The sequence below is a fragment of the Drosophila mojavensis genome, unplaced genomic scaffold (assembly GCF_018153725.1).
Source record: "Drosophila mojavensis isolate 15081-1352.22 unplaced genomic scaffold, ASM1815372v1 contig_16, whole genome shotgun sequence".
NCBI classification, from domain to species: domain Eukaryota; kingdom Metazoa; phylum Arthropoda; class Insecta; order Diptera; family Drosophilidae; genus Drosophila; species Drosophila mojavensis.
The window spans coordinates 4,827,718-4,855,681 of NW_025318693.1; the positions used below are offsets into that span (position 1 = coordinate 4,827,718).

General features: G+C 41.9%; 1 protein-coding gene across 2 annotated transcripts; it reads right to left on the minus strand.

Moving 5' to 3' along the window:
- On the minus strand, positions 1-27,903 carry LOC6573410 (dopamine receptor 1). 2 transcript variants are annotated; one of them, XM_032732654.2, is made up of 6 exons: positions 26,444-27,903; positions 13,872-13,932; positions 13,324-13,503; positions 9,999-10,128; positions 4,226-4,471; positions 1-2,584 (listed from the first exon to the last, which is right to left on the minus strand). In XM_032732654.2, the coding sequence occupies exons 1-6, from the start codon at positions 26,732-26,734 to the stop codon at positions 2,047-2,049; spliced, it is 1,446 nt and encodes a 481-aa protein (XP_032588545.1). In that variant the 5' UTR covers positions 26,735-27,903; the 3' UTR covers positions 1-2,046. The 2 variants fall into 2 exon arrangements, with proteins under 2 accessions (XP_032588545.1, XP_001999491.3); XM_001999455.4 differs by having other exon boundaries at positions 13,827-13,932; positions 26,444-27,902.
- Between the last annotated feature and the right edge of the window lie 61 nt (positions 27,904-27,964).

The following is a 27,964-nucleotide window of genomic DNA, read 5'->3' on the forward strand; positions in this document are numbered from 1 at the left end:
TCAAAGGTTAAAATTTATTATTTGCTTAGAAATATTCAAAAAAGACATTCATAAATGGTAATTGATCAATTAACTTTATAAATTTAACACACAAAGTGGATAGGGTCCAGCCCCAATATTTATGGACTTTTTTATAAATTGTTGTAGAATACCTCAAAAAAATTTCCTAAATCCATATGTTTTTCCAATATAATATAATAATTGCACAAGCTTATACCCGATTGATTATTTTCTTTGCGTAATGGGTATAAAAAGAAGACATAAGCTTGATTACGAATATTTGAGCGGATTGTCAGGGACTACACATAATTAACAGAGCAAAGAGTTGCGTTGCGGTAAGGAGGTGGCTGAAGGGAGCCGCAAGGGATTCCGGCACACACAAATACTAAAGGGAAAATGTGTCTGTAGCCTCAAACCGAAAGCAAAACAAGGCAGACAGAAGAAAGAAGCACGAAGAGAAGCTAAAGCAGCGTAATTTTTCATTATATGACTGAGGATGGAGAGCGGATTGTGTTGTCTTGGCATGAAACGCAAACTGTTTACATTTGTTTCCCTTCAGCGGCGAACGGCCCACTGGGCCGGCAGCCAGCGGGCCACATGTTCATTATCTGCCGTCTGACAGGCAGACAAGGCTGGGAAGGGCCAGTGGAGGTGGGGGGCGGTGGGTGTCGTTGAGTAGTTAAGGTGTTATCGCCGTCAACAGAACGAATCCGCATTGCGGCGCTTCAGGTGCGGCTCATTAAATCATTCGGCAATCAGGGAGCAATGCTCAGCCCCTAAGCAACTTGGCGTTTTTATTTCGCCTCAATTTCGGGACTGTCAATCACAGTTGAAGGCAAATTAAAATTTCAACTCTGCCGGCTTTCAACAGTTGTATTCTTTTTACCGACTGCCTAACACTCGAGTTGCTAATCAAAATTGTGCTTATTAAATGCATATTAGTTGATGTTCTTACAGTTTGACAGCCCAAATGAATGAATGCGCATTGCAACAAGCAATAAATTTGCATAAATATAAATCAGATTGAGAAATTCGATACTAACATAAGCGAAATAGTAAACGCTGGGGATTTCAACATTTTACTTATAATGCTCCCAAATCGACATAATTCTCTGAATGATTTATGTGTGCTGTTGGCAGCTTTATGGCACGCTGACTCCTCGACATGTACCGCTTTGCCATATAAATTTACAATAATAATTCAAATGTAAAGCTTCGTTTGCTACCCGTGTGTGGAAAATGCAAGCGAGTGCCACGTTTTGTTGTTGGTCTTGAATGAAACTGTGTCAATCCGTGTCTCTCTATATGTGTGTGTGCGTGTGTGTGTGTCGGTGGATGTATATTGTCCGATTGTGAAATTTATTTGACTGATGCCCTTAGCTGGCTTAGTCATAATAATCACATCTTCAGCTCCTTGTTAGGATGCTACAATGGTATTACAGCAAACGATATTCATTCGAGCTCTTGGCCACATGCAAATTGTGTTTTATTGTATTGTTAACGGCTATTGATTGTTGCCGTTGCTTGGCTTGAATCTTAACAGAATCTTAAGGGATCAACTACACGTATTTAGAAGCTCTTTGGTGAGTGGGGATCTTAGACCTAATCACGACTCGGTTGCTAATTAGTAAGTTGTTTCACACATTTATCAAGTTGTAACTTATGTTTACGATTAAGAATAAACACTGTCACAAATGACGGCTTGTTAGTAGTAGATTGCTTAGGATACTAGAATACGCTGATAATACTTACAGGCTCTGCATTTGCTTTGGGATTGGGGTAATCGAGCTTTGGGCTGGGCTGGGAGTGTTACGCATGGATAGATGCGTGTAGGAACCCAATTGCTGACCAGCTTTAGACAAGCTCCGTTTCCATTTGAGCGGCCTCCACTGTCTCCACGATGGTCGTTGTGGCCGCCGCGACCGAATCTCATGGAACGTACCTTGTGGTCAGAACACCATCATCGTCGTCGTCCACATTCAAGCCGCTGCCAGTGCAGCAGCCGCTGCACAGAAGCCAATTGGTTGCGTTGCCGGTGCGTTTTGGTCAAATCGCAGACACCTGCTCCAGCTCGGCACTGGAGCGGCCCGAGTTCATGACCACAACATTCTTGGCGGCATAGTCGGTGATGAATCGATCGCTATTGCGTGGATGTATGTTGCCCACGTCCTGGGCGCAGCACCACGGATTGCGCATGGTCAGGATGCGCTTGAACGCATCCCTGAACTCCTTGTTAAAAATTGAGTAGATGATCGGATTGAAAGCGGAGTTCGAGTAGCCCAGCCAGGTGAGTATCTTGAATGTCTGGCCGCCGATGCACGTCTTGCAGAAGGCAGCCGTGATATTCACGCAGAAGAACGGCACCCAGCATATGAGGAATACGCCCATTATGACGCCCACGGTGACGGCTGCCTTGTGATCGGACACGTGATAGGGCGAGCTGTGGTGCAGATTGCGCACCTTGAACTTCTTCGGCTGGTTCTTGGGCCGACGTATGCTCTTGTATCGTTGCTTCTCGGCCACCTCGCCGGGTCTTGTTACCGCCTTAATTGACTTCACGTGTTTCTGGGCATAGCAGTAGAGCCTGCGGAGTGGAGAGTACACGAGTTCAGATAATTAATCGATCTTATACGAAAATTGGATTACAGTTAATCAATTTCAAGATTTTTAGAAAATGCCTAAAGCTAATTTTCTCTTTTATTAATAGCCTATGCCCTGATTTGACTACGATTATAAGATATGCGCTCTCTGCTTAATCTAACGTAATTTGATAATAGGAATAGTAGCTCGACCCTCAAGCAACGATTGCCTAACGAACCTATCGAAAATGAAATGTTATCCGCCTTATATAATTTCAATGGAAGGGCATTTGATTAGTGTCTATCTAGTTGTTGACCTGAGTGTTTCTGTCTGCCGCCTATTGTCATAAGTGATATGATAATTATTTACTCTTGCAGCCCTGCCAATTATCAGCCCGCCCCAGGGAACTCCCACTGGGCTAGCAGCTCGCAATCGACAGCTGTCTGCTGGGCCACACAGTGCGTATACTCAACACGCAACGCAGCTCTGCGGCGTGTACGGCGTGTGCTGCCATACATGGCGGCTCGTTTACCGAGCATACGGTCCGGATGGAAACATGAAAAGGATAAGATGGCTACGCACAAATTATGGCGATAAAAGTCTATTTACTCTGTAATTCAAACGAAATTTGATAGAGCATTTCACTGGCAGCCACTAGATGCTTTAGTGGATGCCCGAAGCCTCAGCTCGATGGGCGAACAGCTTGTCTCCATTTGTTGCCTAGTTGCCCATTGGCCGCAAATCTCGTTAAGCTAAAATGGCAACGTGCCCAACGCCGTCGGCTATTTTTCTGATGAGCGGACCTATCGCAGTGCTGTCTGTGATGATGATGATGATGATGATGTTGGCATCCTGTTGCCGCCCCTACACCCATTGTTTAGCCCTTTTCGCACACGCCCTCTGCCCGCCTTTGGCTTAGCTCAGGGATTACTTAGCTGGACACTAATGCGTGTGCTTATTTGTTTGCTTTATTTGCTTGTCGTCCCACTCCCAGCACTCTCAGGACTCCCAGCACTCACAGCACTCAACACCCAACCAACACCCCAGTTTCAGCTTCTAACTTCAAGTTATCCCAATGCAGCCGATCTCGTGTCTGGGCCACATCAGCGTCGAGGTTCTGACGGCCTTTCAGCATTACGAAAGTAATTTCAAAAGTGTTTGCCATTATTTTATTATTTCCGTCTTACGACTTTGCGTAGCACATAAAAATATTTAAGTTCTTATTATATTTGCTCAAGCCACATTTAATTGTTGACCTAGTTCGTCATCAATTTGTTTATAGGTTAATTGCCTTAATTATTATTTATATTCTGGCTGCAATAAATTCTTTTGTAAGCCAAGCAATCCATAATTGAAAGGACCTTGATCTAAATATATATTTGAGATCGATTTAGTATATCCTGCTTGCATTTTATTTTGAGCAAAACTCCAAGTGTCGTAAGGCAAAGATATATATAAGTTTAGCTGTTGACTCTGCATATCTCAGATGTGGTATGCCAACCATTTTCATTTGAAAGTTTTCCCATTACATTTGCTATTCCTTTTGTTTCTGCTTTCATATCTGGGCGCTGAATAATTGTGGCCCGAGATGTTTTGGGCCATGTTTCATAGAAGTTTATGACGGTACTTATCTAACCATACTCACCGACAGTAGATGCCAATCATGACCACACAGGGAAAGTAGAAGCTGATACAGCTGGAGACGACAGCGTACGTGGGTGTCAGGTCCAGTGCGCATGTGGGATACTTCTTGCCATTATCCATGAAAATCAGCGGCTGGTCGGGTCGATGGATCCCCAGCGAGATGGGCACAAACGAGACGAATGCGGCCAGCAGCCAAATAGCTGCAATGGTTATAACAGCCACCCGGCGTGTCACCCATCGGCCGTATCTGTAATGAAAGTCACAAAAAGAGAAAGAGAAAGAGGACCACATCAATTTTGAGTAAAGGAAGTGCTTGTGATTGTCCCTTGCGGTTGCCTGCAGTAAAATGGATAAGCAACGGCAGCAGGAGTTGTCCATGGCAAGAGTCAGAAGAAAGAGTCGCACATTATGATTGCGGCTTTGGGTGCTGAGGGCATTTCGGGGCGTCACCAATTTCCGAGAGCAAGCGGCGCCAACTGTTGCGGTGCAGCGCGGTGCCGAAATTCAGCCGGCCAAAAGGTGCGCATGGAACAGTCGTGTAATGGCCACTGCGGTTCGCCTGCATGTCATTAATTACCCGAACAGCGCAGGCGGTGCCAAATCAGCCTGAGCCAAAAGCCCAACCGCAGCACAAACCATTGAACACGACGCATTCTCCAAGGGCTGTGCGGGGATATACGGATGTACTAGTATGTATGTATGTAGGCCTAGCTCCGCTCTGTGTACATATGCAAATCATCGTGTATGGATTTTTGTAGCACTTCGATTTTGACAACGGTCGCACAATTTGCATTTACAGCAACGGAAATGAGCAGGCAGAAACGCAGAAAGCTGATGGCATTTTATGGCCCACTGTGTGTGTGTGTGTGTGCTCATGTATGCTTGTGTGTGTGTACACATCGGCATATGCTGCCGCATTTTGGCTTGTGCGAATGTAACCGCCGGCTGTGCGGCAGACATGGGCAGGAAATCAAACAAAATAATTCAATTTCAATTCAAAGACGCACTCAGTCAACGTGCAGACCGAAAATACTAAAGATGACAGAGGCGTCTGCAGCAGGTGGGCGGGGGAGGCCGAAAGGACAACAAAGCGGAAAAGGAAGTTTTGGTAATTGTATTCACAAACAAATTCGATTTCATGTGCCACCAAAATTGATTTCTATTCGAGCAGCGACGACATCAGCCCGCACCGGTAGCCATTTAGTTGCCACCACGTCCCCGTCCGTAAGCCCATTGAAGCCCATCGGAGCACAGGAACTGGCACAGACACTGAAAGTAAGTGCCAATACCTGACAGTCCTATTGCTCCAAAGAGTTTACCATGTGCCAAGTGGGGCTAGACGCGTCCACTGATGGAGCAACCAATCATACCCCAAAGAGCTAATTGAAATCGTGTGACTCTCTGTCAGTGTGTGTGTGTCTCAGTTCTAGAGGAAAGTTCGCCCGCATTTGCATTTAATATTGCCCTTATGTGTGTGTGAGTGTGCTGCACGCACTCAAGAAATTAGAGACAGGCACGCACTGTGCTAGCTGTGCGTGTGTGTGTGTGTGTGTGTGTGTGTGGGCTGGGGCTGCATAGCTCGGCTAACTCTGACGTTTATTTTGTTTGCCTCTTGTCATATGCGGTTTTATGAGCGTTTTGCACAGTGAGTGCTTAAATGTTGCAAGCACACGATGTTGCGATTGTTGCCGTTATTGCTGTTGTTTTTTTCAAGTGTTGCGGGCATAGTGGAGAGAGTGCTTACCCAGCCCAGGCCCAGGCCCAGGCCCAGCCAGGCCAAAACACAATTACAAACATTCCCAAAGCGACATTCTCGTTCGCTTTTGTCGCTTAACTGTTATACCTCTCGCTCACGCACGCATATAACACCTATTTGCCCCAGCCCCAACCCCATTTCCCTCTTGCCCTCTCCTGCATGCGGATGACATAAAAAGTTTGCGTCGCTTTTTATTGCAGTTTAAAGTGAATTTTATGCATGATACGAGTGTGCACACATATGTTTGCTCTGGCCCTGACAGTTACGACGATGACAGGCGCCACCAGATTCAACTTTAGCGCATAAAACAAAACCAACAGAAAATACAAAAAATACAACAACAACAAAAGTGCTCTTCCTTATATCTGGCATAATTTTAACTTTGTCAGCGGCTGCTTCTAATTAGATTTCCACGCGCTTTTCATTCAAATTATTTCTTTTTTCGCCAATTTTCGCTGGCTGTGCACAAATCTGGGCAGGCGCAATTAAATTAAACGCTTGCAATTATTCTAAGACGCTGGGAAAATACGACAAATTTCTCTACGCCAGAGGTGGGCGTCCTAATGAGACGCCCAGCCCCAAACAGTTCGCGAACTTTGACACGTCGCGCCACGGCGAGAAAAACTGAAGAACACAAATGCTGTCCCTACTTTGACATGCAAATAAATCAGATTTGCATAAAGAGCAACCCAAGCCCAGTGCCAAGCCTGCTGCCAAGGTTCTTCAGGGCTGGCACTAATACCGCTAGACAGGCAGCATTCAGACGCAGACGCACCCTCATCCGTCAGCTTTATTATGTCTATCTAGCTTCAGACGAAGATCAAATACTCTTCATTGAATTTGAAATTCATTAATGGTCAACGCATCCTTATGTAAAACACATCTAGATTTGTGATCCCTGTCATATACTTTACATATATGGAACTAATCCTAATAAGATTTAGTAAAGGATTTATTAAGCAAGTATGCATTACTATAAATGTATAAAACAGTTTCTTAGAAATCTCTTTTTATTCGCTCTTAAGAAAATATTTGCAGATTAAATGTTAGATAATGAGTTCTAAGAAAACATAGTTTCATTCATTGGTCAAAGATAAAAGGGAAAAAGGACAAACTGGTTGCCTAGCTAAAATTCAATTTCAATTACATTTCGCATTATTTATTATTTAGAATGTTCTTAAGAAATTGTTGAACAAAAATGAATACAGTTTGGAAGTTACATTCCTTACGACAGCACTTAAGGACGTCCTCAGCAAGGGTATACAAATGTAGTAGAGTGTGAGATGTGATGCCTGTGAGACTGAGCGTGGCTTACTCGCAGGTGTGCTAGGCCAGAAGCTTGACGCCTTAAGTACAGCCGCAGACACACTTGGGCCAGAAATTCATGGCGAGTCCAGAAGCCAAACTCGATTTCATTGTATTTAAATTGAACCGCAGGACACGCGCAAATTTGCAGGAAAGTAGGCAATGCTTTTGTTACCTGCCACGCCAACGCTCTTCAATACAAATTATTTGGTCCGAGATAATTTAAAAATAATATTGAGTCTTATGAGCATTATCGCTCAAACGCCTTGAGTACAATGGAAAATATGAATGAAATGATGTTGATGTCGATGTTGACGTTGCGGCCAGCCCAAGAACATCGCGTTAATTACGCTGAACTGCCAATTATTTCAAAATGATGAGTTAATTAACTGTCTCTCAATATAAAATGCTCTATGGCTTTATAATGCGCAGCCACTGTAGCAGCTGTGAACTAAAAAAGCGCAAGCTGACTTTTCGCATTCAAATATTTTCGCCACCTCAATTTGCAAAATTTACGAGCACGTTAACTTTGCCAACTCAATGAAGTGTGCTCCAGCATCAACTCATTATGCGCTGAAAGTGTTGCCAATAAAGAAGAACATGACTCCATTGGAACGCAGCAGCAGCAGTGGCTGGAGCTGCCGAAGAATTAGTGTGTAACATTCTTAATAAACAAATAAAGTTTCGCCGTAGACTTGGCAGGTGTGTCAGGCGACAGTAACCTAGAGACTGTGCACATAAATAGAGAGATGATGGACAGCAAGCCAAAAGGGGTATGATGTGGCTGTGGCTGTGGCTGTGGCTGTGCCAGTAGCTGTGGCTGTAGCTGTGGCTGTGGTGAGCAGAAAATATTTTTCCACTTTTGGCTTGCACTGAAAATAGCATCAAAGCATTTATTACGGCTATTTGCAACAGCAGCTGCTAACGTGCCACTCACAGCCAGAAGTGTCTCGTCGTCATATGTGGACAGCAGCTAAGTTCTTTTTTTTTGCTCTTCTTTTTTTTTCAAATTCTACTGCCTGAAATCGCTTGGTGGCAGGTCCCTCGCAGCCATTGAGGCACATAAATTTCATTTGTCTTGCTGCTTTGAATTTTTCCTTGGCCAGCGCAATTTCTAGCACATGCACACACACCAAAAATGATACAAAACCTGTAGGACATGTCTGTCTGCGTGTGTGTGTGTGTGGTTATTCTATTGTTTGTTCTGTTTGTGACATGTTGCTGACATGTCATAAATGTTCGTTTGATTTTGTCCAAAAATTGTTTGGCTTTCTGAATGAAATTGTTGGTTTCCTCCTCGATTTTTTGCGTTGCGGAATTGGCAAAAACAAATTTAATTAACCCACAATTGTTAAGCCACAATGCGAGGTACAAACGAATCGCTTGTCCTTTGTGCCGGTTACATTCTTAGACAGCCAATTCGGGCTGCAGGGCCAACAATCTCAGCTACCACAAAGCAATCGCACACGCAGCTTGCATAGCGCCCGCAGACGACAAAACTGGCAAATCTGACAAAATGCAGTACAAGCAGCCGAACAAGACATTATGTCACACCCAGCTGTAGAAGTTAAACTGAGGACTTGGCACAATTTCATTGCGTTTGGCCGAACAGCAGACACACACAGACACACGCACACACACGCTTTTACACTCGTAAATACTTGTCTACTAGTGTGTGAAATTAAATTGGAAGCAGGTGAATTTTGTGCGTCTTTAAGAAATAATGGTGCTCGAGCACTGCTAATGGTCGGAATTTTTTATTGCCTGTGCTCTAGAAGAAGCACATCAAAATTTCGTAGTAAATTATTTCAGAATTCTTGACACAATCTGCAATTGTTTTCAATTAAAATCTGAAATTCAGATGCTACACATGAGACTGCAGAAATGTTCAACTTACATCAGTTCTGATTTCAATTGTAGAGCACTCTAACAGCTTTAAGCACAATGACTTGCTGAATAAATTAAAGTAGATAGTAAGCTAAGCCAACAAATCAGTGTCTGGTGAGGCAGCGAAAGTGCTTAGCAAACTCTTATATACAATGGCTAAAAATGCAGTCAGCATACTGATCCTGTTAGTCGGCAAAAAAGAAATATATATGTCTATATATAAATATCGGTAATCCCCCATAAATCTGTTACTAATGAAACAATTATGGGCTGCGATTAATGAGAGGCGGCGCCATAAACAAGTCGAGTGTCTGTGGAGCCACAAAGTGAACGACCAAAACGCTGGCAATGTGAAACGTGACGTGCATGGCAACGCGGCGGATGAGTAATATGCATGAGGGCGGTTGCTGCTCTTCGGTATATTTATGGATGGGGGCTAGGCAGGGGAGGAGGCTGGTGTCAGTTCACCTGTCTGTTTTTAATAAATCGATATTTAGTCGGTCCTCCATCGGGAGCGTCAATGTCACATCAATAATATTTCCACTCAATTGCTGACATATAAGTACAACAACAGCCATGCATGAGACTGAGAGTCAATGCTAAACTAAATGGGGCTTGCACTCTGCGCTATTCTACTCCACTCCACGCATAGTTCGGTTTCAACTGAGCCCTCGGTCAGATTCCATGAACAATTAATTTTGGATTTTGGATAGGCTCGTGCGAAGGACGCGATGACAGGCAGCTGGGGCTATTGACAAATTGTATTATTCATGCATGTGACAGTGGCATCAGCATTGTCGTCAGCATGATTAGTTATGGCACTCACCTGAGCGGATCCTTGATGTGTATGTAACGGTCCATGGATATGGCGCACAGATTCAAAATGGAGGCTGTCGAGCACATGACATCAAAGGCCACCCACGTATCACAAAACTCTGCGCCAAAGATCCAATAGCCTGTAATCAAAGAAGTAAACGGCAAATTATTGATTGAATAATTGATTGATTGGCGAATGATTGAGTAACTGTCGCACTAATTGCTTGTTTAAAATACTTAATGACTCCTCCAATACGACCGACTCACTGTACAAATGCAATTTAAGTGACTATGCATGAGCTGGAGCGGAAATTGCCACGTTCCGGCCGTCAGGAGTCACTGGCAAATTCTTAATTTTCTCGACAGCCAGCAGAGGCTGTAACGAGCGGAAAAGGACCGCAGAGCCATATAAATGTCAAGGCTTCACAGTCAAGCTGCTATAAAAGGGCATGGTCAGCGAATGAAAGTTATTTGCGTATGGTAAGGAAACATATATATTTATCAATGGCAAATCTACCAGACAGCTTTTCTATTTTCCACATAACTCTAAGTCGACTATGCGAGAAAGTGTCTTAAAGGTCTTTTCTATCTTAAAGTCAACACAAATCGTTTTGCCACATGCAATACAATCTTGCCAACTGCCTCAAGTTAGAGTTGAAAACAATTTCCCAAACTCAATCAAGTGAAATGGCTCTCGACAAAGTTTATGGTATCTGGCTTTCGATCATGTTTTCGTAACTGCAGAGCTCGTGATAACATGAGTGCTTGTATTTACTTATTCATAACGCAAATTGGGTTTAAACGATTTCATAAATTAATTTCCGTTTCCTGTTTCGCTGCAGACATCAGGATGGCTGCCTGCAAAAGCATGTCTCATATGTTATTTACATTTGATTTTTGCTGGCGATACAGCGATCCCTTTTTGATAGCATTTCCATAAATGCAGTGCAATTACGGAAAAGGACTCTGAACAAAAAAAAAAAAAAAAAAAAAATCCCCAACCGGCGAAGTAATCTACGTGCTCTCAACCAACAACCCGAGCGGATGTCCGGCGCTCTGTCCACTGAACGCTGAACGCTGCACGCGTGAAGGAAATCAGCATCGCACGCAAAACATATAAATGCTTAGCTATAATAAATTTAATATCAGATCTCATAGCCCAAACATATTTATTCAGCATGCGTGGGTGTGCGCTGACTTCATGACATTTAATGATACACATACGTCATACTTATACGTCCGCCTTAGCCTTTACGCCACGCCAGCCATGTCACAGGATATGGCTCTTTAGCGCACAGGATGCGGCGCATCAACAAAAAGGGCTTAGCCCGTCTCAGGCGATTATCTGCCGTCGCAAAGTGCAGTACTGAATGCAGGCTATCGATTACGTAATTTCTTTCTCTATCTGGTTATGCCATCTGCGCCCATAACTCTGACGACAGTCATAAATCCATCCTTACATTTTGAGATCCTCTGAACTTTGTCATTCATCTATTAATATTTTACTACAGATGAGTAAAACTCATTTCGCGCAACAGTAAAAGGAGCAACCGAAAATAAAAATGTCAAAGTTTGAGCAAAAACTATTGTTTAATGCTGAAGTAATTTAATTCAATAAAGGAAAGCAGAAATTAAATTGGAATTATACAGTTAAAAAACGTATATAGTACGATATACTGAATGGGCGATGATTCGCGCATTTATTTATATATGTATATATGTATATCAGACAGCCTTGTAAGTGAGGACTACACAGAGTTATATACTTGACAATTGCATTGTTAGATCTTTTGCATTGCTCCCGGCTGCCACGAAACCTCGTCAAGCTATTCAAACCAGCCATATATACATATATATATCTATAAATACTTATTGGTTATGCCCAACCCACTATAGGAGTATATATAGACCATATATACTCAATGACTTTGCGTGTGTATTTTTTGAGCTGGCGCAGCTGTTGCCACCTCGCAGCTTCCCTGTGGCCCGTGTTGTTGCTCAAATTTGTATAAATATGCTGGCGCTTGTGCGTTTATTTGCTGATTTGCCAGCCTTGGAGCATGCCAAATGTTGTTTTACTGGCACCCACACAGGTTCATGTTTGCCGGCACTTTGTCGAAAATAATTTGACTCAACAGCTCTCAATTCACATGTGTACTTCGGCATATACATATGTATGTATGTGTGCTGGCTGGCCCTCAGGCACCTCTGCTGGCACTCCAGATGCTGTTTGTCTTCAACACTCTGCAGCCAGAGCATTTTTATTTATTTTTTCACACTTTCTGCTTACGCAGCAGCAACAACAACACCACCACCACTAAGAGGAGCCTCAAGAACGGCGCCTGGATTCGGATTCAAGCTCTGGATCCATCTCGAAGTAGCAAAGTCGTTTATTATTTTCACGCACAGGCAGACAAACGGAACGACAGCCATACATCGAGCCACATATATGGGGAGCGCGTTGAAGGCGGTGTGTCGCCCAGTTCCTGTATTTTCTGTTGCCGAGGTAACGCATCACTAGACTTCAACACATTTCCTCCAAGCAATGCCTGGCCAGCTGCTTCCCATGTTTTATTTTTTTCATATAAACATATATACATACATATATATGTATGTATACTTCGCATCTCGCCCTCCCCATTGAGTAAATACTGAGCAAGCATTGATGTCAGCTGCATGTGGGACTCTTCTCCTATGTAGGCAATTGTCGCTGCCGGCAAGTAGCAAGTCTTCAAAGTGATTCCTTTGATTTGCCTGCTATTTGCTTAGAATTTGTACTTTTTTAATTTTTAGCTGGCGGTTTTAGTACATCAATTCAGAGGCTCTCAAATGGTCAACTGCTGCTGGTGGTCTAGTTATAGCCATCTCGACAGCTATACTTTTATGGCCAATAATAAGTCGTACTGGCTGGGTTTATGGCAGCAGCTGCATTTTGTATGCAGGCTGAGAGCAATGAAACTCGGCTTAGATATGAGCATACATCAAATAAGCATTCGTGTTGCCTGAGTTGTTTCACCTTTTTGCCGAGTGAAAGTGCATTGTGCACTCAGTGCAGGACAGGCTAATGCTCGGTGTGCTTTGCGACCACTCAGCCGGCTCAGCGGAGCAGCTGACACTTTAAAAGGCATTGCACCAAGCCATACGAGGAGCCCGCTTTAAGCGCTGCCAGGCATGTCAAGCGGGCTCCTCTGCCAGCCAGCTGACTGTGGTTCCATTAGCCCCATCGAAGATTCGCTTTTGCACGACAGCCTGCAGCATTTTACATAAATTTGTGGCTCGAGAACTTCAATTTCGAATTTTGAGCTCCACTGTCTGCGTATGATATTCACACTTACCCAGCAAATCGTTGACGCCAGCAAATGTCATCACCAGAGAGGCCACGAACAGATCCGCAATCGCTAATGAGGCCAGGAACAGATTGCCAATGCGGCGCAGGCTGCGCTCCGTGTAGATGGCCAGGCAGACGAGAATATTTCCGGCGACCGAGAGGAATATCAGAACCGATAGAAAGACGCCTATGGGCGGGACAGAGAGTGGCGGATTAAACGTATATGTATTGGACGTAAGAAACGTGAACATTCATAAACATAGCATACTTATGAGGGGTCGAGCGTGTGCGTGTGCGTGTGTGTATACGTGTATACATGTATACGTGTCTGCTTGTATTGTAAGCCACATACGTTTCTGTGCACTAATTGAACAGCAAATATTTTACTCGATACTGTGAAAAGTGGTGAAGTGTGCGAACATGTGGTGGTGCGAGTGGTGTGGGTAGTGCGGGTGGTGGCGGTGCTGGTGTCTGTTTCGCTTGTTACACGTTCAACGACATTTACTTTACCAACAACTACAATTGACACAAGCGAGAGCTCTTCCGGTTCCTCACCCACTATTGTATCCATTTCAGAGGCGTTAGTCCAGCTCGTTTCATTGTAGTACGATGTCAGCTGCAAAGATATAAAATTAAATTTTAGTGACTTTTAGTGTAATCAAGATGGAACCTTTAAGAGTATGCTGTATGCTCCAGATCTGTAAAGTGTCAACAGCTGCCAGCATCAGAATATTATCCTTTGTCCCTACTAAATTCTCCTCTAATTACGTGGCATTCAAGTTGCCACACAAAACACAAGGCGGCGCGAATTTTGAGGCATAACGAGAGCACGGCGCTGCGACAACTTTTAATTAACATCAAAGACTTTGACTTGTCCTCACGCTAAGCTAATTAAATATATAAATTCTGAATATGACACAAGCTGCTGCAGAATGAAACATTTTACACTAATTAAACTCCAGACTCTATTTCGCATGAGTCCAATTTTCAATTACGTCGTGTTTGCCTTGACTCTGGCCCCGGCATGCAGGACGGGTTCTTTGACAGCCCAAGCCCTGCGGTTTGTGGCCTCTGCTCCACATGTCCTGCTCCTGCCGTTGACTTGGCCCACATAGCAACTATCAATCATTTGGCACATGCAGTTGCCCAGGAGCGAATCACTTGGCTAGGCGCACTAAACCGCATTATTCATAATTAAAATCGACAAACTTGAGCCTCTGCTCCATCACGTTTTAAATGATAGATGTCTGGGCTATTCTATAATCAATTTGCAACTATTGTTGTCCGCATAGATGCCTCACTCAATGCGAATTGGCTTTGGGGTTTTGCGGCAAGTGGGCAAGTAGACTCTAGTCTCTGTGAGTTTGGCATTTGGGAAATGTATTTGCATGTTGGCATTTCAGTGGCTGGGTCATCATCGCCCCTGGTTGCTGGCCTATGCTATGCATGCATGCATGAATCTAATTCGATTTCAAACCAAAACTGAGAAACGATTCGATGTGAAGCCTTCTTCGACAACACAATATAAAATACCAAAAAAATGCAATTAAAACGCCAAAACCATTTGAAGCCATGCTTGGGGCTGGTCCACTCGTCAGCATTAATATGCATACCAGACAAGCCCTGGGAATAATAATGAAGGAGCAAGACCTTCAGCAGCCGACATACGTATAGTATTTTATTAAAGGCTTACATCGCAGTCATATTGCAATAATTTGCAGCTTTGCTATCTAACTAATATCTTGATAAATATCTCAGTTGGAAAGCAATAACTAACCTCTATTAAAAATAAAACTGGATCAAATATATATATATAAATACATATATGAATATAATATATTATATATCTAACAGAAGTTCAACCAACTGCTAATGGCAACTTGTTAATTGAAAAAGTTTCACTTCTTGCAGAGTATTCAAAGCTGTCTGCTCTCTCGCAGTCAATTTAGCGCATTGTTGGGCCCACGCGGCGTATGTGAAACATTCATTTACCACAGCAATGGCTCACACACAAAACATAAGCAACGAAAATGCAAATGTGATGGGCTAAAAACCAGCTACAAAACCGCTGACATATGCAATTAATTAATTTAAACATAAAAGCGCTGCTGCTGCAAAAGTATATTTAACTTGCTGCGGGCTGAGGGGCGAACAGGTGGCAAGGGCGGTAAGTGTGATGATTATTTCATTAAAACGTCAAAAGTGTAGGCTTAATGTTGCGGATATGAGCTCATTCAATCAAATCAATAATGAATATTAAGTCGCTATGATCTGTTAAGTTCTGACGGACAGAATCCTAAATTTAATTTAATTTGAATATTTTAAAAGCCTAATTTCAAATTCAATATTTACGTAGACAATATTTAAGTCAAGTGCATAATAAAATAATTATGTTTCAGTGAGTAATTGAGTAGCTCAAAGGCATCTGAAACGGCGACTTCGTATCGTTGCTCTGCATGCAAACAATATGAATGGCTTTTTCTGTGGATGGCCAAAATTGAATACCAGACAATATACAGCCAACTAAGTCGGCTAGCAATATAAAAGCTTTTATACATCATAATAAATGCTAATGGCTGAGATATTTAAGGATTACGCATGCATTTGCCATAAACAAAGTTAATTGGCGCAAACAGCTTCAGAGCTTCAATCCCTTGGCCATTAAACCATCCTGTGCATCCATCATACAGACACTTGAGATTAAAAATGAAATACGATATAAATTTACTTTTCTGTTTCATGGGCTGACGGAAACATATTCATTAAATGAACAGATTTTAAATGATGTCAGACATAACGGCATGAATGCTGCCACAAGAAAGGGGAGAAGCACACCGTTATTTTTATGATAATTTTCATAGCATATTGTATTTTTATATATTGGCAGTCTTTTAAGATATGGAATCGCATGATTTGTGGCTCATGATACAAAAATTAATGTTATTTGTTGCTATCTTGATGCTTCGTGCTTTCATTTACAGTGAGAGTTACCAAACTTTTTTTTTTTTTTTGAATAAACACAATTTGCCATAAAAAAATTTTATTTTTTTTTTTTATTTATTCACACGGTATTAAATGTAAATTATTGGAGACTTTCTTCTCTAATAATAATAATAAAATATGTAGTATATGCAGGTGCGAAAAAATATATGTACATGGAAAAAAGTTTTAGTGCTAATATAGAAGACCTTTAAGTGATTTAGAAATTAATACTATTTATCCTATATACTAAAATATTTTATTTGGAAAACCCAGGCCAGGGACACTAACAGTCAAGCACTATAGAAGACTTATTTGCCGTTTTCTTTTTCTTCTCTCTACCCATTCGCAATCAATGCAACATATAACTAACCAAAGTAGCTACGCTAAGCCGTATGTAAGGCTACATTTAATGTCATTGCTTGTTGTTAATTAAATTTCTAATTTTAACTATTTTACAATTGAAACAATTAGCAAGGGCAAGAGTCTGAGCTGAATCTGTTTCATAGACAACAGAGCATTTTGTGAGTGAATGTGTAACAGAATTAGAAAAGTTAGATTCCAGATGCGAGAGCTGAAACAGCAGCTGCAGCATTTAATTGGCAATAAAAAGTGAACAACAAATGTCATGGAGCAGCTAGAGAGGGTCGCCCTCTGAAGTTTTTCTAGTTCTAAATTTGTTAGCTGATGGAATGAGTAAAGCTTTAAATAATTACTTAAATTATGCGAAATGAATGATCAAACTGACGATTAAATATCAGGCAATAAATATATTTTATATTTCCCTAAACAAATCAATTTATTTCTATGTCTAACATTACGGACTTGTATTAAATGTTACAGTGTTCTGCAAAGATTTTAATATAAAAATAAATTAAATATATAGGGGTATAATAATATAAGCTAGGTAAAGCCATCTTCTATTTCTCATTGTAAGATAGAATTTTATTGGCACAACTATATATAAAGAAAATACATATACAAATAGCACTTTGAACTCTTAAATCTTAAAATATTTGTTCTTTTCGTTCTACATTAATACCAAGCCATTTAGGTATGAAGAAATGTATGTTGCTTTTTATTTTCGTTTTTATTTGTATGCCGCATGAATTGTACTTTTTGTTGAGCTCCAGTTGCCAAATACTTAGCAGCAAGGCGCTAAAAGTCTTCTTTGTCGATTTTTGGATAAATTTTTAAACAACAATTTCGAAGAAAATAAGAACGTTTTATGTTTTTAGTGCAACGGTGCCAGCTCCAGCCCAGCTTCAGTGGGGCAATGCCAGTTGGCCTTCGGTGACCAATGCGAAATGTCATACATTTTTAAGGAGCACTTTCAAGTATTTTTATGTGGCCGGATTGTTATTAAGCTGCTCCCGATAAGGCAGGCAGTGTACGAGATAAGCAAGAGCAACAGAACGGGCACAAAAATCAACACGCCGCAGGATGTTGCTTTGAATTAAAGTGGTCTTGTGTGTGTGTGTGTATGTGTGTGTGTAGGCGCTTAGGTTTTGTTTGTAAAGTTAAATGGTACAATGCGTTGATTAAACGCACACCCACACACCAGTACACACCACCACACACACACACCCAGAGTAAAAACGGACACTTACACTTACAGCCACACAAATTGCCCAATGGCGGCAGCCAAGCGAGCAACGCAACAAAGTCGACTACAATAATATTGCGCAGGAGGCGAGTCGCAGAACCTGTGCACCCAACAACAATGACAAAAACAAAACACAACAATCATAGCAACAAGAGCAACAACAGCAACAGCTGTTGATACTGTTCCCTTCGGCAGCACGCCTCCTTTATCTGTCCGCCCAATTGGCTGTCTGAGTGTCGGCTTTCTGTGCGTTCGCCATGTAGGCGAGTGTATAAGTGCAAATATGAGCGCCCGACGCGTCGGAAGTAGTGTGATTTACAGGCACGACACGGCAACAGCCCACGAACGCGCATAATAAGCAAAACCAGCAGCGACATCAAGCTCTGCAGCTGAGTTGAGTTTCCATTTACGTTCCATTCGCCAGCTTTACGGCCCAATGGAGCCTGTGTACTTTAGTACATTTACAGTGTCATCTAAGCAGTTCCGCCACTTGAACTGCTGTTTTTTTTTTTTTTTTTTTTTTTTTCTTGTTTCGCTCCCCATCCTCCTTTTCGCTTTTTATTGCCAGAACAAACAAGCAGGAAGTATACGAAAATAGTTGCTTAGGTTTCAAAAAGCCGCTTTCAAGTATTTCACAAGAATGCAAATATTTTAATGGGAAATTACTTTGAAGTCAGCTCATTGAGCAATTTACAAACAGCATAAATATGTATTAAAGCAATGTTTATTAAATCTATTTGTGGGATTTTATTCTAATAAAAAATATATTTATATATACACAACTTTATGGTAACATCTGATGTAAATGTAACTGCAGGGAGCCAGCGTTTATTTTGTATATTGACCAGTATCTGATAAATTATAAGTCAACAAGACACTGGCCAATATCCGGAACGAATGCCTTATAAATCTATGTGATACTAGCCAATATCCGGCACAAGAGGTCTGGCTAGCTGTCTTCGGTACATTTTATCACAAAAAAAAAAAAAAATAAATAAATAAATAAACATTTGAGTTCGTGACTCAACTGTAGCGTATCTGTACACGATAGTTCTTTGATATTTCCTTTGTGTGTTGTTGGAATTTGTAACGGCTGCAAATGCATCAATGCAGCTTGTATTGTTGGTACAAAACAACATCTCTAAACGCTACACGTCATATGATACTAAATTTAAGTCAGCTACCATGTAGGACATACACAGATATATTAGTCATATCCTATTTATTATATGCAGTTAAATGAATTTTAATATTCCATATAATAGAAGATAAATGAGTATTTATACTACATATTTATGTGCTGACAATTTTTCTAAAGTAGATAAAGAAAGCATTTCCCTTAGCGACCAAGAGCTCTGGCAGTAAAAGTAGTTGCTTGTGTATAGAAGTAAGTGCAAATAATTGAAAAAGCTGCTCAATACGAGGTTAAGGGTATTTTCTAGTCACGCACGCCCTACTCGACCCCGGGCATTGTGACTGTTTCAGTTTTATTTCCTTTGTCCTTTCGCTTGACACCGCTGCAACTAAGCTCGTTATTTAACTGGCTGCTTTCAGTCGACAGTTTTATTCGAATCGACTGCTCTTAGATTACATTGGCACATTCCGAACGAAGTGCTAGATTTCCTGTGCATAAGCAATTTTTTTTTTTTTCAGCTGGCTGACTGCACTAAGCTTAATAGAAATCAGCTAATAAAACTTTGCAGCTTCTGTCGGCGATGATTTAAAGCAGCCTTTAACTGCAACGCCTGAATAATTCAGATTCCAGAACGAAACCCCAGCACACGATGAACTTCTATGTGTAGAAAGGTAACATGTATTCAATATGTATTCATTGTTAAGCCCACACATACCACAGGCTGTTGCTTATTTTGCTAGCTTTCGTAAACTGTGGCATGGTTAGCTTGCACTTTACGATCAGACAAGCCACAACAATGATTAGCATAAATTTAAATTCACATAATAAACATGAAAATTCGTAGGAGTTTCCTGCTCAGCTCTATTTACCACACACACACACACACACATGCACACACACAGTCATACTTGCAACACGTATTTAGTTTGGCAAGTCGTGAAATTGGGCAGAATGAAGCGTATATATATTAGTGTATGCACAGCATGGTGCTGCTCGACTTGCTTATAGATATGATAATAACTGTGCTAACATGCTGATTTATGCGCTGCGCAAATATTTGCTAAGGCAGCCCAAAGCCTGAAGTCGACTTTAAAAAGTTTCTTAAGCCCGAAGTCATCCCTTGGTCTGATTGCTGGCACACATACAACGTACGTCTATTTATGTTATGTGAGTGTTGACATTTTAGCACGCTCCATAAGGAGACATTTAAAGTTTGTATTGAGTTAGAGCAAAGGATGTGGCTTAAATCACTTGAATTTCTATTTTAAATAAATATATTCGACATTTGAAATCAAAGAGCAAAGAAACAGCCTACAAAAACATTGGTACGATTTCTGCTTTGGCTTCTCCAACTGTTCAAATGCCTATTCTTATGCTCGCCTTCTGACAGCACGCTTCATTCTTGCCCCGCCCACCCACTCAATGAAAATATATGCTGCAATAACAATTGTCAGAGTGTTCATTGTGCCATTGTTTGCGCTGTCAATGGCTCTGCGCCAGTTGACAATTGCATCCAGCTGGCAGGGCAGCGCCTTGTTTCCACATGTTCACATGCTGCAGAGGAGTTGTGCCTGTTTGCATTCGTCTACGATTGTCAAGGCACATGCCCTGTGTGTGTGTGTGTGTGTGTGTATATATGTTTGGCTGACACTGTCTGCGACTTGTTTGAGTTCATTGTTGGCATTTGGCATAATTAAACGCAGCTGAAAGTCATGTCAACATGGCTGAAACACACTCACAGCAGACACAATGTTGGAGCCATTGTAATTACGCAAATAGACACTGCGACACTTGGGCTCTCCGGCACGCCCAAAAGTATGCAACAGCCGCTCCACATGTGCTGCCTGTCAAATCTGGCAGCTCATCATAATTGAAGCAAAGCATCTATGAAATTTTTAAAGGCCTTAACGAGCCTCTGCACAAATGCAAATGAGTATTTAATGGAAAGAAATGCCATGGCAGAAACACGATAACATATTTTATGGCCAAGGACTTGCGGCCTTAAAAAATGTATGCGTTGAGTGCTTGATGGCAATTTCAATTATTAAAGCATTAATTAGATAAGTTTCGCACGCAAACAGAACATTATCTACTCCCAGGACACTCGGGTCTGATTTGAACTTGGACTCAACCAACTTCCGAGGTGGCAGCTATCACGCCCAACGTAATCTCTTTTGCACATATCCAATTTATGCACTTGATAAATAATTAAAAAGGTTCTCAGCCTCTCTCTCTCTCTCTCTCGTTTTTTGGGCGAGTGCTCCAATGCATAAAAGTTATTAAGATTCTTCATGGCCGAATACAGCCCTCTGTATCTCTTCTCCCCTCCCTTTACCAATCGACCTCTGAGCTTGTGAACTCTGCAGCTGTCAACTGACCCAGTTTGTAGCTTATCTACACGATTTGTTATCTTGTGCAGTCTCACATAGAATACACTTTAGATCAACTGTAATCATGAGCATGATAATTGTTTGAATGTTAATAATTGGGGAACGTGCTCAAATACATTTGCATACATACACATATCGTATGTATATATATATCGAATACAGAACTAGATAAATTAGCATCTCCCACTACAATCAGTTTGCGTGTGTGTGTGTTTGACAATTGCAATGCAACAAATAGAGGTAGATGCTAATTTATCAAGAGCTGTGCTACGGTTTCCATCTGACGGAGCTGCTGTGGCAAACTGTCAATTAGCTGTGTAATTGTTTGGCTATGTCAACGTCACCTGCTCTCCTCCGCTCTGCTCTGAGATGAGATCAGATGAAGCAATCGATTGCCTCGCAGATTTTCAGGCTATCAACAGCACAATAATTAGCTGCTAGAGCACTTGGGCTTGTTGCACGCCACTCGAAAGCAAGTTGACTTAAGCTGATTGCGATTTGCAAACTGTCAATCGACGACGAGTCGACTGCCGATTTCAATCTGCATATCCTGCTTTTGCTGCCTTGGTGTTGCTGCTTCATCACACTTTAACTAGCAGTGAAAGCCAATCGATTTTCTGCCATGTGCCGCATTTTTTGCACTTGCCATGCAAGTGGATTTGAGTGGAAGACTTGTAAAGCGAGTGGCACTGTGGCTCACTGTACCTCAGCGCGCGCTGAAGGCTGCGCTCCTCTGCTACATCACCAACACACTCAACCTCGCAGCTGCACCTCTTATTCTGTGAGCTTAAAGCCAAAGAGATCTGCTCCTGCCATTCTCTGCACTCACCCTGAGCTCTATTTATTGTTGCACATTTATCCAAAAATAAAGACCTACACTCCCACACACTCTCACACACTCACACACACACACACTTGGAATGCCATTGCGGCTGCTGAATGGCAAATTATAAATAGTTCTCGACTTATTTCAGTTATCAACTTTTTGGAACATCCTCAACGGACTCGATTTTATTGCAAATTTCTAGTCCAAGTAACTTGTGCATCGTGGCCAATGTCTGTTCATTGTTGTATCGCAATTACATGCTCCACTTGCAGGGCTTGAGCTGCACTCATCGATCCCAGCATGAATAGGGCAATGGCTGGAAATCCACAATAAAAAGTACGTAATGAAAGTAGCAAAAAAACGGCTAATGTTTTATGGTCAATAAAAAGCGGAGCCTTTTGGGTTTAATGAAACCCTTGGACTGTGCGGCATTGAAAAATCTTTTCCTGCCATCTGACCCTCGTCAAAAGGAGACGACCTATCACTGAAAACTGAAATGCAGACAACATAAAAATCAGAAAGTACTATTCTCATTTGCTCCACAAGACAGACAGAGAGCGACAGAGAGAGAGAGAGAGAGAGAAACAAGATGACAGACATATATATATATAGAGTGGCAAAGGACATAATGTTCTGAGCAATTATATGGCAACATCCATACAAACGTTGCGGCTACTGTGGTTAAGCTTAATGGCTAAGTAGAGGTGTGAAAAGACCAGAGTCGCTTCCCCTAAGCGGCTAAATGGCAGACACACAGTCTCACACCTACACAGCATTGCAACTGGCCAACGAGCTATGAGTAAGTGTGTGCGTATGGGTGGGGGTGTGTGTGTGTGTGCTTGTCTGCATTCCCTTTTTGTGGTTTTTATTTGTGACCCAATTTATGGCCAGGCTAGAATGAGCGCATTGCACCCAGACATTGTGTTCATTTGTTCCCATAATAACGTCAGGCATCTGCCAACAGCACGCACACCCACACACACACACACACACACACACATACACACATGGTTGGTGGTATTTAAATCCTGCTAATAAAATTCAATTGCTGCGATTCTCTCACCTTTACTGATGATTTAATTCACTTGTGCCACATCACAATAAATGTTTGCATTTACATTTTTAGTTCGGATACAAATTTTAATTATAGCGAGATAAACTGATTATTTATAAAAACGTTATCTGATTAGCTTTCAGAAATATATCTGCCCCAAATTATAGATATATGTTCGCTGAACCAGCAAATTGTTGTTGAACCATTATTAGAGGTATGTGCTATTCCCTTCGCAGTCTGATTGACCGGTAATCGATGCCGCTTGTCACGCCCACTGGCAGCGATACAATCCTAATCGAATTCAACAAATTATTGGCGGAAATGTTTGCACATTTCAATTGGCACCAAGGCCCACATTTTGCGCGATTCTGTTTGCATTGTATTTGACCGACAACAGCCTGTGGGCTGTTGTCATAGCAGGGGCAAATATGGGACAATAAACGCTACATTGTGAAACATCAACAATGGCTAATGCTATTAATATTTTATTATTATTATTATTACTACTTCGTAGCTATGCCGAACAATGGCAAAAACTGGGCATTTTGTGCTTCTCCTGCCGGCTAATGGAGAATGCCGAATTAAATCCAACACAGAATCGCAGACAAATAATAATGGCAACAATAGCGTCACTGTGTGGTTGTATGGGTGTGTGGGCTATATGGGTGTGTGCGCATTTGCACATCCCAGGGCAACGGAAAAAGTCGGACGTGTGGATTAATAATTCAATTGGATTGCACAATGCGTCGCATGCGTTTTGCACTCTAAATGCAAAATGCCTGCCAGGGCGAGAGCTTAGAAAAAATAAGCATAGCCCGGAAGTGCCTAACTAGCAGATATCTTGTACAAATGTTAATATGCTTATACATACAGATTTTATATTTATTTACTTATTTTTATTTTGATAAGACTTCTACCGTATCGTTTTGGGTTTCATTTCTGTAAGAAACTTGAATACCTCTTAAAGACTACAAATTCACAATTATGTTACATTTTTAATTCATTTCAATTTTCAGTTTACTAGTATCTTGAATATATACAACTCAGTCCTTCAGTCTGTTTAAGAGTATCTTATCTGCATTAATCTCTGTTCTCTATTATCAATTATCTCTGTTATTATTTTTCTATTATTATTCTCTTCAATTCTTTGCCATAAGTGCACCAACAAATATACCCGTTTATCTTCAAGTTGAATGGGCAAACAAAAACTCATACACATGCAAGTTTAATATGAGCATATTTTGTTCTTTCAAATGTTGCTCTGTTGCAATACCAATTTCAATGGCAGTCGACAACAAATTCTCCACCAAAAATGTATGCAAACTTTGCAATTTATCGATTAGATGTGCTTTTCGAAAGTTATGCAAATGTTTGATTGACAATTAAGTTGACAACATTGTTAGGCAAATTGACACAAATTACGTTATGAACAATGTTGCCATAGTTTCCGCATTATAATGTTGTTAATAGCCCTTCCACTTTTCGCAATTGCTCGTTTAATTAGTTAGAGGTCCATTTAGACATAAACTGTTTAACGATGAATATTGCTAATTGCTGCTTGTTAGGACAGGTGCGTGCGTAGGTGAGTCAGCAGCAATGGCAACAGCAACAGCGACCGCAACAGGGTTATTCTCAAAGCACTGCACGTCAACTTCGTTCTAGTCATTATTTACATTCGATTGAAAGTTAAGCGTGCAAACAGTTCAGCACAGAGCAAACTTTATCGTTGTATGGATGGGATGCGGACTACGAATAAATACTATATGGTGCGCTCTGAATTTGTATCTGTGTGACAGCATCCATATATATACATATATTCCGAGTACTTTTCATATCCTTTACGTGGCACGTAAATTTTTCGTTAGCCAAATACAGGATAAAGTTTGGCACCGCCGCGCATTACCCCTACCATCTGTGCACCCTTTTCAAAAGTGGATTATGCATCGATATATACATACATCGCATCCATATATATGTATACGAATATACATACATACATATAAATATTGTATACATATAGATTTACCCATATCTAACTCGTGAAAAGTTTCGCCTGTGCGTGTTCTGCTAATGAGTCCCACATTAATATCCATTTAGCACCTGGTTACTGAGCAATGAAATAGAAAGACACATACTATTTATATAAGCATATTATCATCCCCCCAATCCCCAGCCATAGTTCGTGATTATTTCAATAAACTATAGCGTGGGTAACTATGGAAAGTCTCATATGTATGGATAGCCATAATCTGGCTTTAACTAATGTGTACTAGAACATCTAATATTAAATTAAGCATTAACTAAAATAACTTTTAATGTGCTATAGTTGATTCAACTAGAGATATTTATTTATTCTAGATATGATAATAGCAAATTTGTTGCATTTTATTTTATTATTTATATTATTTATCTTTTTTTATTCTTTATCTTTTTTAGTATGATTACACTTTCCAGCTCAAATATGTCACTGACCAAGTTTATTACCCATCAATACAAACCTGAAGAGCTTAAGGGAAGGTGAACATGTTTTCGTATCTAGCTTTTATATGCTCTTTATATTATCAGTTTTGTTGTAATATTACAAGTTTGTCTCGGCAAACTAAAGTTTAAAATGAACCAAGCTTTATGTGTTTATTTTCATTTATGGATAGTATTAATAGTATTCTATTCTCATATACTGAGACGCGTAATCACATATCGACTCTCGATTACCACAATGTCCAGCAGACGGACGCCTTCTTTTCGGCGATTTTCTATTCTTTGGTTGTTGTTTGCGCATGACAACTCGTGCATCGGGCGAGGTTAAAGGCTAGTGCAGATATTTATTGCGTATACGCTCCATAAACCACATGCAATCAAGCTACAATGTTTAAGGATATGCGCGCGCGTAATAAAAGTGAGTTCATAAAAGCTGATGCCGGATGCCTGGTGAGGCTTGGCTGATGGCCGATGGCCGATGGCCGATGGCTGCCGTAGTCTTGTAGCCGACTAAATGTGAGTGAGCATGTGAGTCAATAGCAATACCTGAATCTTTTGTGTGGCAAAGGATAATTTTACGGGCATTCCGAGGACATAAAGCAATCTAAGCCATACCGATAAACCCATTCACAATCGATGTGCCATGCCCATTAACTTACCGTAGTGCCGTCGTAGCCATTTGTCAGCAGTTGAATGTCGATTTCCAGCTCCAGATCCACTTTGGCCGTTGTCAGTTGCAGCGGCAGGTGATCGACGGCCAACAGCCCGCTGTGGTTGCGTCGGCTGCCAGTGCCACTGTGATTGCTGCTGCTGCTGGCATTGCTGCCCGGCAGTAAAGTGGCCTCGGTGAGGTTTCTGTTGTTGCCACCGCCATGATTAGAGGCAGCCGCAGCCGCCATGGCGGCGGACAGAGCTGCGATGGCCGTTGCGGCGCTTATGGCATTTATCATATTGCTTTCGAGGGGGGTGGGGCTGGCAGTTGGGCGAGTTGGATGAGGGGACTGGGGGACAATAAGCTGGCTGGTTCTCTTACAGCCGCTGCGTGCGGTAGTATGTGCAATCGAAGTGCAATCTCAGAACGAACAACAATTCGCCAGGCGATTGTGGCATGGCATTTTGGCCTTGATTGTTATGTCTAATTATTGCGTCCTTTGGCTGAGTGGCTCGACGTGTACTTATTGGCTCCAAGCATTATTGCTGCAGCTGCTGCTGGCCTCGATTGTTCTATTCATTAGCGTTAGGCGCATATGCATATGCATTTCCCATTTTCCATTTTGCAGACGGCACACACATGTGCACATATGCACTTATACAATTGTGAATGCAGCATAAACACTGTGTAAATCAACGTCTCCTAGGCGTGTGCTGAGCTGTGCCCAGTCATCGTCATGCCACATTTCCCCAACGGAAATTGCATATTTTCAACAGTTTTTTGCCGTGCGCCTCCGACTGCAGAGTCATTTATTATTAGCCACGACTATAACATGGCCAAGACGTGACCATTCGACGGCAACTGTGCTTCACTTTCTGTCTGCGTGTGTGTGTGTCTCTGTGTGTTTTCAATGGCACTAAATAACAGTTCAGTGGAACACTGCATGCAGCCTGGCGCTAGGCCAGTGCCTCTGCCACGCCCTTTTGTAATCAGGCAAATTATCAAATTGTTGCCAATTGCTGCCGACCATTTGAGTTTGAGCTCGAGTTTGAGTTGATATCGGGCCAATAAACCCCCGCCACTAGATGTCTTCGATTTGGAATCACACTCGAATCTTGCACTCGGCAGTTTCGTGCTTGCACCTTCGCGCGATGTGCACAGCAAGCGGCTTCAATGGAGGCAACTGATCAGGAGTCACTCACGCATACGCACTTACACACACGCACCTGCACACACGGACTGCTGGAAGAGCTGCGTCGGCTACTGTTTCGGCCGATGGAGGCTGCTGCCGCGCCGAACTGCGCGATTTGAAGGCTGAACGTTGACTGCCCGTTAACAGGCACGCACGAGCGACACGTTGCTCCACGGCGGGCATACGGACAGGCAGGCAGGCAGGCAGGCCGGCAGTCGGGCAGTCGGGCGGGCGGGCGGAACGCAGGCGAATGCCGTGCGTTCATTTGCCAGTGCCGCTCGGTATGCAACAAATTTGAAGCGATTTCTAACGACACTGGCGGCGAAGGCTCCAACG

Bases quoted from the DNA above. Each gene is read 5' to 3' on its own strand.
- LOC6573410 (XM_001999455.4), bottom strand. From the start codon at position 26,734: ATGATAAATGCCATAAGCGCCGCAACGGCCATCGCAGCTCTGTCCGCC. The intron at 13,933-26,443 runs GTAAGTTAATGG...ATATCTTTGCAG, and splicing joins ATGGCTACGACGGCACTACG to CTGACATCGTACTACAATGA. The intron at 13,504-13,826 runs GTAAAGTAAATG...TCCCGCCCATAG, and splicing joins TGTGTCAATTGTAGTTGTTG to GCGTCTTTCTATCGGTTCTG.